This window comes from Anomalospiza imberbis, chromosome 4 (assembly GCF_031753505.1).
Source record: "Anomalospiza imberbis isolate Cuckoo-Finch-1a 21T00152 chromosome 4, ASM3175350v1, whole genome shotgun sequence".
Classification (NCBI taxonomy): Eukaryota; Metazoa; Chordata; class Aves; order Passeriformes; family Viduidae; genus Anomalospiza; species Anomalospiza imberbis.
Genome location: NC_089684.1, coordinates 71,235,447 through 71,250,882, shown reverse-complemented (window position 1 = coordinate 71,250,882; position 15,436 = coordinate 71,235,447). Strand labels below are relative to the sequence as shown.

General features: G+C 61.9%; 3 protein-coding genes across 3 annotated transcripts in view; 1 reads left to right on the top strand and 2 right to left on the bottom strand.

Annotated features, from left to right (window-relative positions):
- DCTN1 (dynactin subunit 1) overlaps positions 1–5,454 on the bottom strand; it is a 58,102-nt gene extending 52,648 nt beyond the window's left edge. The window contains exon 1 of the mRNA XM_068189135.1: positions 5,358–5,454. The gene's annotated coding sequence lies outside the window, so the exon portion shown is untranslated. The remainder of the gene's footprint in view (positions 1–5,357) is intronic.
- A 146-nt stretch (positions 5,455–5,600) lies between these two features.
- On the top strand, positions 5,601–10,708 carry LOC137473266 (F-box/LRR-repeat protein 6-like). Its single transcript, XM_068189139.1, has 4 exons — positions 5,601–5,698; positions 8,535–8,687; positions 8,784–8,950; positions 9,373–10,708. Exons 2-4 carry the CDS (start codon positions 8,537–8,539, stop codon positions 10,672–10,674), a joined length of 1,620 nt encoding a protein of 539 aa, XP_068045240.1. The 5' UTR covers positions 5,601–5,698; positions 8,535–8,536; the 3' UTR covers positions 10,675–10,708.
- On the bottom strand, positions 10,663–12,862 carry LOC137473269 (retinol dehydrogenase 13-like). The gene is made up of 6 exons (XM_068189145.1): positions 12,664–12,862; positions 11,893–12,132; positions 11,718–11,807; positions 11,458–11,646; positions 11,091–11,197; positions 10,663–11,003 (listed from the first exon to the last, which is right to left on the bottom strand). Exons 1-6 carry the CDS (start codon positions 12,818–12,820, stop codon positions 10,815–10,817), a joined length of 972 nt encoding a protein of 323 aa, XP_068045246.1. The 5' UTR covers positions 12,821–12,862; the 3' UTR covers positions 10,663–10,814.
- Between the last annotated feature and the right edge of the window lie 2,574 nt (positions 12,863–15,436).

Here is a 15,436-nt window from a genome sequence, read left to right as displayed (position 1 = left end):
TAAAAACCCCAATCCCTCCATATAAAAAATCCCAATCTCTCCAAAGAACACCCCAATTCTCAAAAAAAAACCCCAATCCCTCCAAAAAAACCCAATCCCTCCAAAAAAAAACCCCAATCCCTCCAAAAAAAACCCCAATTCTCCAATAAAAACCCCAATCCCTCCATATAAAAAATCCTAATCTCTCCAAAGAACACCCTAATTCTCAAAAAAAAACCCCAATCCCCCCAAAAAAACCACCCCAATCCCTCCAAAAAAAACCCCATCCCTCCAAAAAAACCCAATCCCTCCAAAAAAACCCAATTCTCCAAAAAAAACCCCAATCCCTCAAAAAAACCCCCAATTCTCCAATAAAAACCCCAATCCCTCCATATAAAAAATCCCAATCTCTCCAAAGAACACCCCAATTCTCAAAAAAAAACCCAATCCCCCCAAAAAACCACCCCAATCCCTCAAAAAAACCCCCATCCCTCCAAAAAAAACCCAATCCCTCCAAAAAAACCCAATTCTCCAAAAAAAAACCCCAATCCCTCAAAAAAAACCCCAATTCTCCAATAAAAACCCCAATCCCTCCATATAAAAAATCCCAATCTCTCCAAAGAACACCCCAATTCTCAAAAAAAAACCCAATCCCCCCAAAAAACCACCCCAATCCCTCAAAAAAACCCCCATCCCTCCAAAAAAAACTCAATCCCTCCAAAAAAACCCCAATCCCTCAAGAAAAAACCCCAATCCCTCAAAAAAACACCCCCAATCCTACCAAAAAAACCCCAATTCTCCAATAAAAACCCCAAACCCTCCATATAAAAAATCCCCATCTCTCCAAAGAACACCCCAATTCTCCAAAAAAAACCCCAATCCCTCCAAAAAAACCCCAATCCCTCCAAAAAACACCCCCAATCCCTCAAAAAAAAACCCAATCCCTCAAAAAAAAACCCCCAATCCCACCAAAAAAACCCCAATTCTCCAAAAAAAAACCCAATCCCTCCATATAAAAAATCCTAATCTCTCCAAAGAACACCCTAATTCTCAAAAAAACCCCCAATCCCCCCAAAAAAACCACCCCAATCCCTCCAAAAAAAACCCCAATCCCTCCAAAAAAAACCAATCCCTCCAAAAAGAACCCCAATCCCTCAAAAAAAACCCCCAATCCCTCCAAAAAAACACCCCCAATCCCACCAAAAAAACCCCAATTCTCCAAAAAAAACCCCAATCCCTCAAAAAAAAACCCCAACCCCTCCAAGAAAACCCCAATCCCTGGAGAAGCTGGGAGCAGAGCTCTCTGACGATCCAGCCAGAGCAGCTCCCACATCCCTGCCATCCTCACCACCCCTCCCCTGCTTTTCATTCTTCAGGAATTTTCCTCTGGAAAATTCAGGAATGGGTGTGAAAACCCACCCAAAATTTTCCTTCAGCAGTTTTTGGGTGGGATTTGAGGCTCTGGAGAACCAGCAGAACCTCCCTGGGATAACCCCAGCATCCAGAGCTGCCTGAAATCCATTAAAAATCCCTCATTTTCCCCCTTAAATACACCAAAAGAATTGAATTTTTGTGTTTATTCCCAAAGCCAGCTCCGGGTTTGGGAATGGAGGGAGAAGGGAAAGAAGCTGCAAGGTCACCAAGACGCAGCAGAGAACGCAGAAGCTGCAGGAATTCCCGAGTCAGAGGCGGAATTTGGAAAAACCAACGGGAAAAGCCAAAAATGCCGCGTGAAATCGGGGCCTGCCCGCGGTGCACCAGCCCTGGAAGGTCCCCCCTGATGGGAATTTGGGAATTCTGGAATTCCCTGGCCAGTCTGGAGCGAGGGATGGCACCAACGCACCTCACACAGGTAAAGGGTCCTGCCTGCATGCCATCCCTTAATTAATCGGTATTAATTAATGGTTATTTATTCATTATTCATGTCGTGCTACTGAGGGCGGGTCGTGCTCTGCCAGAATTCCCAGCTGGAAAACCCCCGATATTTCCAGGAGCAGGAATTATCCATCCCTGCCACCCTTAATGAGCTCTCCCCAATTAGCCCGGGCATTAATTACCCCCGGGGCTGAGGCGGTCCCGCCTTGTCTGCATCAAAGCTTCCCAATCCTGAGGGGGCAGCGCCGCCCTCATCCCATCACTGACCCCTCACACGGACCCCAGACAGCCCTAAATCCCTCCCAAAACCCTAAATATCCCCCCAAAAACTCTAAATACACCCCCAAAAAACCTAAATCCCTCCCAAAACCCTAAATATCCCCCCAAAAACTCTAAATACACTCCCAAAAAAACTAAATCCCTCCCAAAAACCTAAATACCCCCCAAAAATTCTAAATACACCCCCAAAAAAACTAAATCCCTCCCAAAACCCTAAATATCCCCCCAAATACTCTAAATACACCCCCAAAAAAACTAAATCCCTCCCAAAACCCTAAATATCCCCCAAAAACTCTAAATACACCCCCAAAAAAACTAAATCCCTCCTAAAACCCTAAATATCCCCCCAAATACTCAAAATACACCCCCAAAAAAACTAAATCCCTCCCAAAACCCTAAATATCCCCCCAAAAACTCTAAATACACCCCCAAAAAAACTAAATCCCTCCCAAAACCCTAAATATCCCCCCAAAACCATAAATCCCCTCAAACAGCCCCTAAATCCCTCCAACAGCCCCTAAATTCCTGCCACGGCCCCTAAATCCCTCCCAAAAACCTAAATACCCCCCAAAAACTCTAAATACACCCCCAAAAAACCTAAATCCCTCCCAAAACCCTAAATCCCCTCAAACAGCCCCTAAATCCCTACCACAGCCCCTAAATTCCTGCCAAAGCCCCTAAATTCCTGCCACAGCCCCTAAATCCCTCCAAAAACCCTAAATACACCCCCCAAAAACCTAAATCCCTCCCAAAACCCTAAATCCCCCCCAAAACCCTAAATCTCCTCAAACAGCCCCTAAACCCCTCGCAAAAATCTAAAAACCCCCCAAATACTCTAAATACACCCCCAAAAAACCTAAATCCCTCCCAAAACCCTAAATACCCCCCAAAACCCTAAATACCCTCAAACAGCCCCTAAATCCCTACCAAAGCCCCTAAATCCCTCGCAAAAACCCTAAATACCCCCCAAAAACCCTAAATACTCCCCCAAAAACCCTAAATCCCTCCCACAGCCCCTAAATCCCTTGCAAAAACCCTAAATACCCCCCAAAAACCCTAAATACTCCCCCAAAAACGCTAAATCCCTCCCACAGCCCCTAAATCCCTCCCAAAACACCTAAATACCCCCCAAAAAACCTAAATACTCCCCCAAAAAACCTAAATACTCCCCCAAAAAACCTAAATCCCCTCAAACAGCCCTAAATACCCCCCAAAAAACCCTAAATACCCCCCAAACAGCCCTAAAGCCTTCCCACAACCCCTAAATCCCCCCCCAAAAAAACCTAAATCGCCCTAAAGAGCCCTAAATTCCCCCACCAACCCCTAAATCCCCCCAAACATCCCTAAATACCCCTGCAAACACCCCTAAATATCCCTGCAGAACCCCAAAATGTCCCTAAAACCCCCTAAATCCCCCCCAAACAGCCCTAAATGCCCCTGCAGAACCCCCACAACCCCAAAATGTCCCTAAAACCCCCTCAATCCTCCCCAAACACCCCTAAATGCCCTCTAAACATCCCTAAATCTGCCCAAACATCCCTAAATCCCCCCCAGACACCCCTACATGGCCTCAAACACCCCTAAATCTCCCCCAAACAACCCTACAAACCCTCCCACAACCCCTAAATGCCCCCCAAACACCCCCAAACAGCCCTGCAGACCCCCCACAACCCCAAAATGCCCCTAAAAACCCATAAATCCTCCCCAAAACATCCCTAAACCCCCACAAAACAGCCCTAAACCCCCCCAAAACAGCCCTAAACCCCCCCAAAACAGTCCTACAAACCCCCCCAAACAACCCTAAACCCCCCCAAAACAGCCCTAAACCCCCACAAAACAGCCCTAAACCTCCCCAAAACAGCCCTAAACCCCCACAAAACAGCCCTAAAACCCCCCAAAACAGCCCTAAACCCCCACAAAAAAGCCCTAAACCCCCACAAAAAAAGCCCTAAACCCCCACAAAACATCCCTAAACCCCCACAAAACATCCCTAAACCCCCACAAAACATCCCTAAACCCCCACAAAAAAGCCCTAAACCCCCACAAAAAAGCCCTAAACCCCCACAAAACAGCCCTAAACCCCCCCAAACAGGCCTAAACCCCCCCCAAAACAGCCCTAAACCCCACCAAAACCCCAAGATGCCCCTCAAACACCCCTAAACACCCCTGCAGACACTTGCCAAATCCCAAAATGTCCTCAACTCCCCCTAAATTCCTCCCAGACACCCCTAAATGCCCCCAAAACATCCCTAAATCCCGGCTAAACAGCCCTACAGACCCTCCCACAGCCCCAAAATGTCCTCAAACGCCCCTAAACACCCCCAAGCACCCCGAAATGCCCTTCAAAAACACCTACATGCCCTCAAACACCACTAAATGCCCCCTAAATGCCCCTTAAACAGCCCTAAATGCCCCTTAAACAGCCCTAAATGCCCCTGCAGACCCCCCACAACCCCGAAATGTCCCTAAAACCCCCTCAATCCTCCCCAAACACCCCTAAATGCCCACTAAACATCCCTAAATCTGCCCAAACATCCCTAATTTCCCCCCAAACACCCCTACATGGCCTCCAACACCCCTAAATGCCCCCTAAACGCCCCTTAAACAGCCCTAAATGCCCCCCAAACAGCCCTAAACGCCCCTTAAACAGCCCTAAATGCCCCCCAAACAGCCCTAAATGCCCCTTAAACAGCCCTAAATGCCCCTGCAGACCCCCCCCAACCCTGAAATTCCCCTAAAAACCCGGAAATCTCCCCCAAACCCTCCTAAATTCCCCCCAGACACCCCTAAACGCCCTCCAAACACCCCTACAGACCCTCCCACAGGCCCAAAATGCCCTCCCATACCTCGGAATCCCCTCCAAAAACCCCTACAGGCCCTCAAACACCCCTAAATCCCCGCCTGAGCGCCCTCAGACCCCCCCTCAGACCCCTCACAACCCCTCAGACCCCTCACAACCCCTCAGACCCCTCACATCCCCTCAGACCCCTCACACCCCCTCAGACCCCTCACATCCTCTCAGACCCCTCACACCCCTCACACCCCTCACATCCCCTCACACCCCTCACACCCCTCACGCCCCCCTCACACCCCCCTCACACGGCCCCGCAACCAACGGCGCTCGGCGCCCCACCTCCCCCTCTCTCCCCCGCCTCGAATCCACGTCTCCCCCCATTCCCAGCGCCCTCCGGGAGCCCCCGAGCCCCTCAGGCCTCCCCCGGTACCTCCGGCCCGGCCGCTCCCGGTACCGTCGACCCCGCCCGACGGCGAAGCCCCCGCGGGCTGCCCCGCGCCGTGCCTGACGCCCAGCGCGGCCGTACGGCCGCGCTGGGCGTCAGGCACGGCGCGGGGCAGCCCGCGGGGGCAGTAAGGGCAGAAGGGTCTTCACGCTTTGCGCATGCGCAGCGCGCGAAGTGAAGCCAGCCAAAGGGCGGGGCGAGTGATGGCGGGGCCAGGCCCGGGGAGGAGGAGGAGGAGGAAAAAAACGAGGAGGAGGAGGAGGAAAAGAGGAGGAGGAGGAAGCAACGCGACGGGACGGGGTCAGTCGGGACGTAGGCCGCCTTCGGTAAGTGCTCCCGAGCTGGCCCACAGCAAGGGGGTGGTCGCAGGAGGTGTTGCCATGGAAACGCGGCCTGCTTTTGGTTGGGGTTGGGTCCCGCTGCTGGTTCTGGTCGGGATTTTGGGATTCGGGCAGTGAAGGGACGGGGGAGAGGGGATCCCCCAAAGAGGGGGGGGTCTCTGAGTGGGGGTGCCAAGGTCCCCCGAGGATCCCCAAGGAGATGCTGGCCCGAGGAGGGGTCCCCAAAGCCGCCGATGGAAAGGGGGGGAATTTCCTCCCTTGGAATTTCCCCGCTGGGCCCCATCCCGTTCCTCCGGGAAGAATCTGGGCCCATCCCCTGTGATCCGCTGCCATCCCGGTGTCCCATCCCGGTGTCCCCATCCCGGTGTCCCCATCCCGGTGTCCCCATCCCCGTGTCCCCATCCCCGTGTCCCCATCCCGGTGTCCCCATCCCCGTGTCCCCATCCCGGTGTCCCCATCCCCGTGTCCCATCCCCGTGTCCCCATCCACGTGTCCCATCCCCGTGTCCCATCCCCGTGTCCCCATCCCCGTGTCCCCATCCCGGTGTCCCCATCCCGGTGTCCCCATCCCCGTGTCCCCATCCCGGTGTCCCCATCCCGGTGTCCCCATCCCGGTGTCCCCATCCCCGTGTCCCCATCCCCGTGTCCCCATCCCCGTGTCCCCATCCCCGTGTCCCATCCCGGTGTCCCCATCCCCGTGTCCCCATCCCCGTGTCCCCATCCCGGTGTCCCCATCCCGGTGTCCCCATCCCCGTGTCCCCATCCCGGTGTCCCGCAGGCAGGCCACGCCCGGGTGACGGTGACGGTGGCAGTAACGGTGGCGGTGACAGTGGCACACAGCCCTGCCCTGATTACTCACCGTGCTCCCGTGCCTGAGCTGCTTCCCAGAGGGATTTCCCAGTTCCCGGGGGTCTCCTGCTGTCCCAGAGGGTCCTTTGCCAGTACCTGAGGTTTTTCCCCCGTTTCCTGGGCTTCTTTCCCCATTTCCCCCTTTTTTGTCCCCCATTTCCCTGTTTTTTCCCCCCATTTCCCTGTTTTTTCCCCCCATTTCCCTGATTCTTTCCCCATTTCCCTGATTCTTTCCCCATTTCCCGAGGTTCTTCCCCCATTTCCCAGGGTTTTTCCCCATTTCCCAGGGTTTTTCCCCATTTCCCAGTGTTCTTTCCCCATTTCCCTGTTTCTTTCCCCATTTCCCAGGGGTTTTTCTCCATTTCCCTGTTTCTTCCCCCATTTCCCTGTTTCTTCCCCCATTTCCCGAGGTTCTTCCCCCATTTCCCAGGGGTTTTCCCCATTTCCCAGGGTTTTTTCCTCCATTTCCCAGGGGTTTTTCCCCATTTCCCTGTTTCTTCCCCCATTTCCTGAGGTTCTTCCCCCATTTCCCAGGGTTTTTTCCTCCATTTCCCAGGGTTTTTTCCTCCATTTCCCAGGGGTTTTTCCTCCATTTCCCTGTTCTTTCCCCATTTCCCAGGGTTCTTTTCCCAGCCCACCGGGGTCTCCTCCTTTTTTACAGGCTTTTTTCCCAGTCCCTGCTGCTCTTTTCCCATCTGCAAGGACCTTTCCCTGGTCCTTAAAGGCTTTTCCCCCATCCCAGAGGGTTTTTTCCCGCTCCCCTTGATCCCAGCTCCATTTCTCCAGCTCCCAGCCCCTCTCCCCATCCCAGTTACCCCTCCCCACCCCACTGGTTGCACTGGGATGTTTCCTGAGGAATCCAAAGCCGGGATTTGCTGAGGTTTTAATGATCCCAGCAGGATTCATCCCTTGCTGAATTCCAGGAACACCACAGCCAGCGCCACTGCCCGGGCGTCCCCCGTCCCGGTGAACACCGGGATAAATCCCGGAGCCCGTCCCGGTGAACACCGGGATAAATCCCGGAGCCCCTCCCGGTGAACACCGGGATAACTCCCAGAGCTGAGGGATCCCATCCCAGTGAACACCGGGATAACTCCCGGAGCCGAGGGATCCCATCCCAGTGAACACCGGGATAACTCCCGGAGCCGAGGGATCCCATCCCAGTGAACACCGGGATAACTCCCGGAGCCGAAGGATCCCGTCCCGGTGCCGCCGGGAGCTGCGGGTGACCTTTGGGCTGTCCCGGAGGGGTTTCCGGGCGCTGAGCCGCGGTACCCGGTGCCGGCTCAGTCCCGGGATAATTCCCAGGTTTATTCCTGCTGGGAATGGAGGGAAACCGGAACCGAGCGGTTTCCAAGGCAGTTTGGGGCAATTTGACCCCAAAATGAGGTTGGGCTGTGAGGGGTGGCAGCGCCTCGTCCTGTCCCTGAGTGTCCCATCCCTCCAGCGGTGCCCACGGTGGCTGTCCCTGACTGTCCCTGTCCCTGTCCCAGGGATGTCCTGGCGGTGCAGTGCCCGTGGTGGCTGTCCCTGACTGTCCCTGTCCCAGGGATGTCCTGGCGGTGCAGTGCCCATGGTGGCTGTCCCTGACTGTCCCTGTCCCTGTCCCAGGGATGTCCTGGTGGTGCAGTGCCCGTGGCGGCTGTCCCTGACTGTCCCTGTCCCAGGGATGTCCTGGTGGTGCAGTGCCCGTGGTGGCTGTCCCTGACTGTCCCTGTCCCAGGGATGTCCTGGCGGTGCAGTGCCTGTGGTGGCTGTCCCTGACTGTCCCTGTCCCTGTCCCAGGGATGCCCCGGCGGCGGGCAGTGCCCACGGTGGCTGTCCCTGACTGTCCCTGTCCCTGTCCCAGGGATGTCCTGGTGGTGCAGTGCCCGTGGTGGCTGTCCCTGACTGTCCCTGTCCCTGTCCCAGGGATGTCCTGGCGGTGCAGTGCCCGTGGTGGCTGTCCCTGACTGTCCCTGTCCCTGTCCCAGGGATGCCCCGGCGGCGGGCAGTGCCCACGCTGACCACGCTGTGCCTGCAGAGCCTGGCCCAGCACATGCAGAGCCTCTGGGCCAAGGACTACAGTGACAACTACCTGGACGAGTACGAGTTCCGCTTCCTCGTGGGGCCCTTCAACGACCTGGGTGAGCTCTGGGGGGTGGCTCAGGCCGCCGGGACCCCCGTGGAGGGGCAGGGGGGGTCCCGGGCCTCGCTGACCCCCCGCCCCGTTTCCCCCCCAGACTGCGGGCTGGTGCAGGAGCTGCTGCGGCTGCTGGGGACGAGCCGGCGGCTGTCGCGGGCGGCGCTGCACCTGCTGCTGCTGCCACACCTGCGCCAGCTCAGCCTGCGGCCCTGCCCCGCCCTCGCCAACAACGCCCTGGGGCACCTCATCGTGCTGCGCTGCCAGGTGGGCAGAGGGCACACGGGGGGTGGCAGAGCAGGGCAGGGGTGCTGTGGCAGTGGGGTTGGGGGTGCCCACCCTCCATGGGGCAGGGCGTGACAACACTCTGGGGGAGCAGGGCTGTGGGGCAGGGGGAGTCAGGCTGGTGTGACCCCTCTCTAAGGGGATGGGAAAGTGGGACAGGGGCGCCCATCCTTTGTGGGGCTGGGGGCGTCCACTTTCCATAGGGCAGGGGGGATAGAGCTTGGGGTGCTCACCATCCATGGGCCCACCATCAGCGGGGCGGCTGGGGGTGCCATCATCCATGGGCCGAGGGGTTGGGACAGGGGGAGCAGATAGGGCCTGCCCACCCTCTGTGGGGCAGGGGGTGGCAGTGGCATCCGTGCCCCCCTGCCCGCCCCACTGAGGGTCTCCCCGTGTGCCTGCAGGGCCTGCGCGTGCTGGACCTGGGCGGCTGCGGGCGGCTCTCGCCCTCCGTGCTGGTGGACCTGGCCGAGGGGCTGCCACGCCTGAGCCGCCTGGGGCTGGCCCACACCCAGGCCAACGTCCAGGTGCTCTCGGCCGTGGGCTCCTGCTGCCGCCACCTGCGGGAGCTCGACGTGTCCGGCTGCAAGAAGGTGACGCCGCGCGCCCTGCGCCACCTGGGCTACGACCCCGTGGAACGCAGCCCGGGCTGCCCCGCGCTCCGCGTCCTGCTGGCCCGCGACCTGGAGCGCGCCGGGGACGGGGACACGGTGGCTGCCGTGGCCTTCCTGCTGCTGGCCCTGCCGTGCCTGGAGGTGCTGGCGCACAGTGCCGTGCCGGACGCGCTCCGGCTGCTCCACTCGGGGCAGCCAAACGGCACCGAGGACTCCGAGGGTTTCCCGTCGCTGGAGGAGCTGGCGCGGGGCCAAGGGGCTGCACCGGAGGGAGCCCCGCTCACGCTGCCCCTGCGGCAGCTGGAGGAGGTGGAGGAGGACGCCCTGGGCACCGTCCACGCCGTGTGTCCCCAGGCCGAGGAGGTCAGCGTGTGGCTGGGGGACAGTCCCGGCCCCTCAGGGCTCCGGGAGCTGCCAGGCTGGAAGTGCCTGTCCCGGCTGACGCTGGGCTGCTCCGGGCGGCATGGCCGGGCGCTGGCAGAGGTGCTGCCCTTGGCACAGGGCCTGGGCACCCGCCTGTGCACCCTGACCCTGCACGGCTTCAGCTACCGGGACCCGCTCTCGCTGCCCGCCCTGCTCGCCAGCTGCCCCGGCCTGCAGAGCTTCAGTGCCGAGCTGGAAGTGCCGCCAGACCCCCACACCCACCACGAGCCCCCCGAGGACGAGTCCCCTGCCCCGCCACCACGCTGGGCCACCGACCTACTGCCCCGGGGGCTGCCCCGGCTCCAGAGCTTCTCGCTGACCCTGGCTGGGCCCGTGCCGGCCGCGCACGGGCCGGTGCTGAGCTCCACGCTGGCCTCGCTGCTGTGCGAGGCCCCGCGGCTGCAGACCCTGCGCCTGCTGGCCGTGCCCTTCCCGCTGGACTCGGTGCTGGAGCCGGCGCTGGCGGGGCCGGGGCTGCGGGAGCTGCGGGAGCTGGCGCTGGCCGAGAGCCGCGTGTCCGCCGGCGCCGTGTGGCAGCTGCTGGGCTCCGACGGGCCCCTGCGGCGCCTGGACCTGTCCCGCTGCCCCGACATCCACCGGCGCGACTACGACGGCTTCCTGCAGGCCGTGAGGAAGCAGCGGCTGGAGCTGGACATCACCTGGGAGTAGCGCCGGCGTTTTTAATAAAAGTGTCACAGTCACAGCTGGCCGGCGCCGTGGAGTCCCCTCGGCAGCGCAGGGTGGGTACAGGGGGAGCAGAGCGGCGTCCGTGTCCCCCTTCCCGCCCTGAGGGGTGACATCCCGGTGGCTCAGTCCTGCTCCGTGAGCCCCGTCAGCCGCTCCGATGCCTCCCAGAGCTTCCGTGCCAGCGCGGCGTCGCGGGCGGCCGCCGAGGGCAGCGCCAGCCGGCAGCTGCTGTCAAAGTATTTCCCGGTGATGCCCGCGGCTTCCTCCGAGACGGCGCAGAAGATGGCGCTGGCAGCGCCCTGCTCGGCCGACTGCGGGGAAACGGGGGTGAGGAGGGGTCTGGCACCCCCCTACCCACCCCGCTGCCCCCGGGATGGGCAGGACCCGGCCCCGCTCACCTTCATGAAGGGGCGGAGGAGGACGAAGAGCGCCCGCACGGCCCAGCTGAAGTGGCGCATGATGCTGGTGCTCACCACGCCGGGGCTCACCGCGTTGGCCGTCACCCCTGCCAGGCCGCACCGTCAGCAGGGTGGGGACCCCGGGGACCGCAAATCCCTCGGGGAGCAGCGGGAGCAGCCCCCAGCCTGACCTCAGCCCGGGGCTCTGCCACCCGTGGGGGATCCCCGCGAGTCTCGAACCCGTGTCAGACCTGCCGGCTCTGCCGGCAGCCCCTGAGATCTGGCACAGGAGCACGGGGAGTTGGGACAAGGGATGTCCCCAGGGTGCCACATGGCACAGCTGAGCCTGGCATGGCCCAGCACCCACCTGTGCCCTGCAGGCGCTGTGCCAGCTCGATGGTGAAGAGCACGTTCATCAGCTTTGTGCTGTTGTAGGCGGCGTCGTGCCCGCCTGGGCGCCACTGCCCCGTCAGGTACCTGCTGTCGGCCGTGCCCACGCTATGCCGGAATGACGACACGTTGACCACCCGGGCGGGCGCCGAGGCCTTCAGGAGGTCTGTGCCGAGCAGGGGGTGAGCGAGGAGAAGTCCCCAGAGCCCCCCCGACTCCCCCAGCCCCCACACTCACCCAGGAGCAGGTTGGTGAGCAGGAACGGGCCCAGGTAGTTGGTGGCAAAGGTTTGCTCCAACCCCTCCGACGTGATGGCGAAGGGCAGCCCTGAAAGGAGGGTAGGCAGTGCCGTGGGACATCGGGACGGGGTGCTGGACCCCACTGGGGCCGCGGGGCCTCACCTGGCACGTACCGGTGACGCCGGCGTTGTTCACCAGCACGTCCAGGCGCGGCTCCTCGCGCCGCACGGCGCTGGCGAAGGCGCGCACCGAGGCCAGCGAGCCGGTGTCCAGCAGCCGCAGCACCACCGCCGGGTTCCCGGTGGCCGCCCGGATCTCCTCCACGGCCGCCTGGCCCCGCTCCCGGCTCCGGCACGCCAGGATGGTGCGGGCGTTCCGGCGCGCCAGGTCCATGGCCACGCACTTGCCGATGCCTGCGGGACACGGAGAGGGTGAGGGCTGGTCCCAGCCAGGTCCCCCTGGTGAGGGGTCTTTTGGGGTCCATGCCCCAGGGTTTGGGCAGCCCCTGCCACAGTCAAAACCACCCAGCAGGAAATGATGGGCATTGGAGCCCAGCACGTGTGGGGTGACTCTGTCCCTGGGCACATGTGGCCGTCCCAGTCCCAGCCTGGGGGGCCCAACATCTTCAGCAGTGCCAGCCCGACCACATGTTTGGCAGTGGAACACAGGTGGGAGCAGTGATCCCATCCCTGGTGTGACAGGGTGGCTGTGGTGGCCCTGTCTGTCCATCATTAGCAGGGCTGAGACAGAGCCCAGCCTCGGGAGGTGAGCAGGGGGCACCAGGAGCACACTGTGGGTGCCCAGGGACCGGCCACCAGCTTCTTCTGCAGCCATTTGCACTCCCAAAGCGGGGACCGGGGTCCTGGGCTGGCAGAGGAACACCCGTGTCCCCTGCGGGTCACCCCTCACCCACACACGTGTCCCCGCCACCCCTCCCTGCTCACCGCTGTTGGCTCCGGTGACAATCACTGTCTTGCCCGTCAGGTCAGTGGGACACTTGCGGGGCTCCCAGGGGCTTCTGCGCGTGGCCCAGAGCAGCAGGGCCAGGAGCAGGAGCAGCGGGAGCCACCACGGGGGGCTCAGAGCCCCCAGCAGCTCCATGGCCAGGCGCAGGGTGGGGCTGGGGACAGAGGTCACAGCAGGACCTTTGCCCGGCTGGCAGCACGGCCCGGCACGGCACGGCACGAGTCCCTCTGCTCCGTGAGCCGCTGGGAGCCGAGGAGGGACAGCAGAGTGGCTGGAGCAGGCAGGAGGGTGAGCCACGTGTCCCCTGTGCCACCCCACTGTCCCCAGTGCCACCCTGTCGGGAAATTACTGTTAATTTACTGCCGTCACTAAGCTGTCGCTGCTGTAAAACCACGCGGGGTATTTTTTTTTTTTTTATACCTCCGTCAACATTTTCTGCCAGTCTGCCCAGGCTGGACCCAAAAATATATTTTCCACCCCAATGTTCCTCTGTGGTGTTGAGTAACACGGGAGGAATTGCACCAGCGCAAAAAATGGGGTCACACATAGGATGGGTCATTTTTGGGGTGTCCTGTTTTGTAGGGCCGCCAGAGCGGACCCTCGACCAGCGCTGGATCAAGACCCGAGCGCGCGCGATGGTGAAACCACTCTCGCGCTAATTAGGAACCGAAAGCCACGCCCAATTAGCATCTTCTACTAATGAGGAACCCAAATCCACGCCCGAGGCCTCTCCCGGTGCTGAAAAGGAACTGAAAACCACGCCTGCTGTCGCATCTGATGCTAATGGTCTGGCACCACGCCCACTCCCCCTGTGCTAATGAGGGTCCCTATAAATGCAACTCGGGGCCGTACGTGTCACACCGCTGTCCCCGGTGCCACCTCAGTGTCCCCGGTGCCACCTCAGTGTCCCCGGTGCCACCTCAGTGTCCCCGGTGCCGCTCCAGGGCTGCTCGCCCGCGCCACTTCGGACTCCCTGCAGCCCCGGGGCGGCTACAGGAGGGGCGATGCCCCCCAAAGTCCCCTTCGGGCAGTGCGGGGACACTCGGACGCTCCGGGGCTGGAGCACGTCCCTGAAGGAGCAAGGACCTTCAGGAGTGGCCCAGCGGGCGGGGACAGTCCCAGCGAGGGACCCCGAGCTGCGCCCGGAGCTCCCGGGAAGGCAGAGGAGGCTCCGGGCAGCCTTTCCCGTCCCGTCCCCCCAGACGGGAGCTCACGGGGCGAAGCCACACGTGTCACCCCGTCACCTCGTCCTTATTCATCATTTGGGGACAAAGGGGCTGCGGGGAGCAGCCACGTGTGGGTCCGGGCGCTGGTGGCACCATGGGCGCAGCGCCCGGTGCTCACGAGCCGCCTCCGGTGGCACCGCCGGGTCCGCAAAACTCATTTTAGCGTTTTTTATTGACTTCTGTTCTTTTCAGCAGCGCTGGCGAAGAGCCCCGAGCTCCGAGAGCATCGAACAGTGCCATGCCCGGTGCCAGCCCCGGCACCGGCGAGACACGGGGCGACAGGGGTCTCCCCGGAGCCGGGAGAGCCCCCGGCAGGAGCAGCCCCGGGAGCTGCCGCGTTCCCAGCGGGTTTTCCAGCTCCTCCTCTGATTCCCCGTACTCCGAGAGCCGGCACTCCGGGTAGGGCAGGATGGGCTTCAGAGCCTGCTCCGCCCTCCTCAACGCCTCGTCCCCCTGCTCGTCCCCGCCGTGCCCCGGCAGGGCCGGCCCGCGCCGCTCGCTGCCGCCCCAGCGCACGGTGACACCGGGAGCCAGGCGAGCCGAGGCCAGCCAGGGGTCACACAGCTGCGGCTCGGCCTCGGCGGCCCGCGCGGCCGCCGGGAGGAGCTGCAGGGATCCCGGCGGGGGCAGCCGCGTCCCCGAGGCTCCCGGCCGCGCCCGCTCGGGCTCGTTGCTCGCGTCCACCACCTTCACCTCGGGCAGCACGCAGCGAGTGGCACCGCGGCGGGCGCCCGGCCTGGGCACCGCCGCGCCGCGGGAGGGTCTGCGCGGCCGGATGGATGCCAGGCTGGAGCGGGAGGAGGACGGCGGAGGTGGCACTCGGTCGCCGTCTGTCACCGTGCCCCCGCGGGACTCCGGCGGTGCCTGCGCGGGGGGTTCCGAGGGCGCGGCCGGCGGGACCGGCCGGGGCCGCGGGGGCCGGGAGGGTCGGCGGCCCCTCCCGGGGGGCTGGGGAGCGATGGGCGGCTCCGGGCGGGGTGGTCCTGGCCCGGGCACGATGACGGGGCCGGGAAGCTGAGCGGGAGGAGCTGCGGCTGCTGCGGAGGGGGACTGGCACGGCGGCGTCCCCTTCTCCCGCAGAACGGACCCGGTGAGGGTGGGGGTGTCGGGGGCCCCCGTGGGGTGACCCGGTGTTGGTGACACCCCCACGGCCCCGGAGCCGCTGGGGCTCAGCCCCAGGGGTCTCGGGGAGGGGTGGTCGGGGCACGTCTCACCTGCTCCGGGGGCAGAGGGACATCCAGGCCGGGAGCGGCGTCGGGGACCTCGCCGGGACACGCGAGGGGACTTCCAGGCTCGGCTGTCACGGGGACGCCCTCGGACGGGACCTGGCCGGGGACAGAGGGGAGCCGGTGGGGGTGACACCGCGAGTCCCGCGGCCCGGGCAGGTTCCGGGGGGCTCGGGGAACGTCTCACCTCTTCCGAGGGCACGGAGGCCTCCGCGACGGCGACAACGCCCGGCGTCCAGGCGTCCCAGAAGCAGGTTTGGGGCTCCTCGTCCTCCTTCCAGACTCCGTCCCGTTCGGGA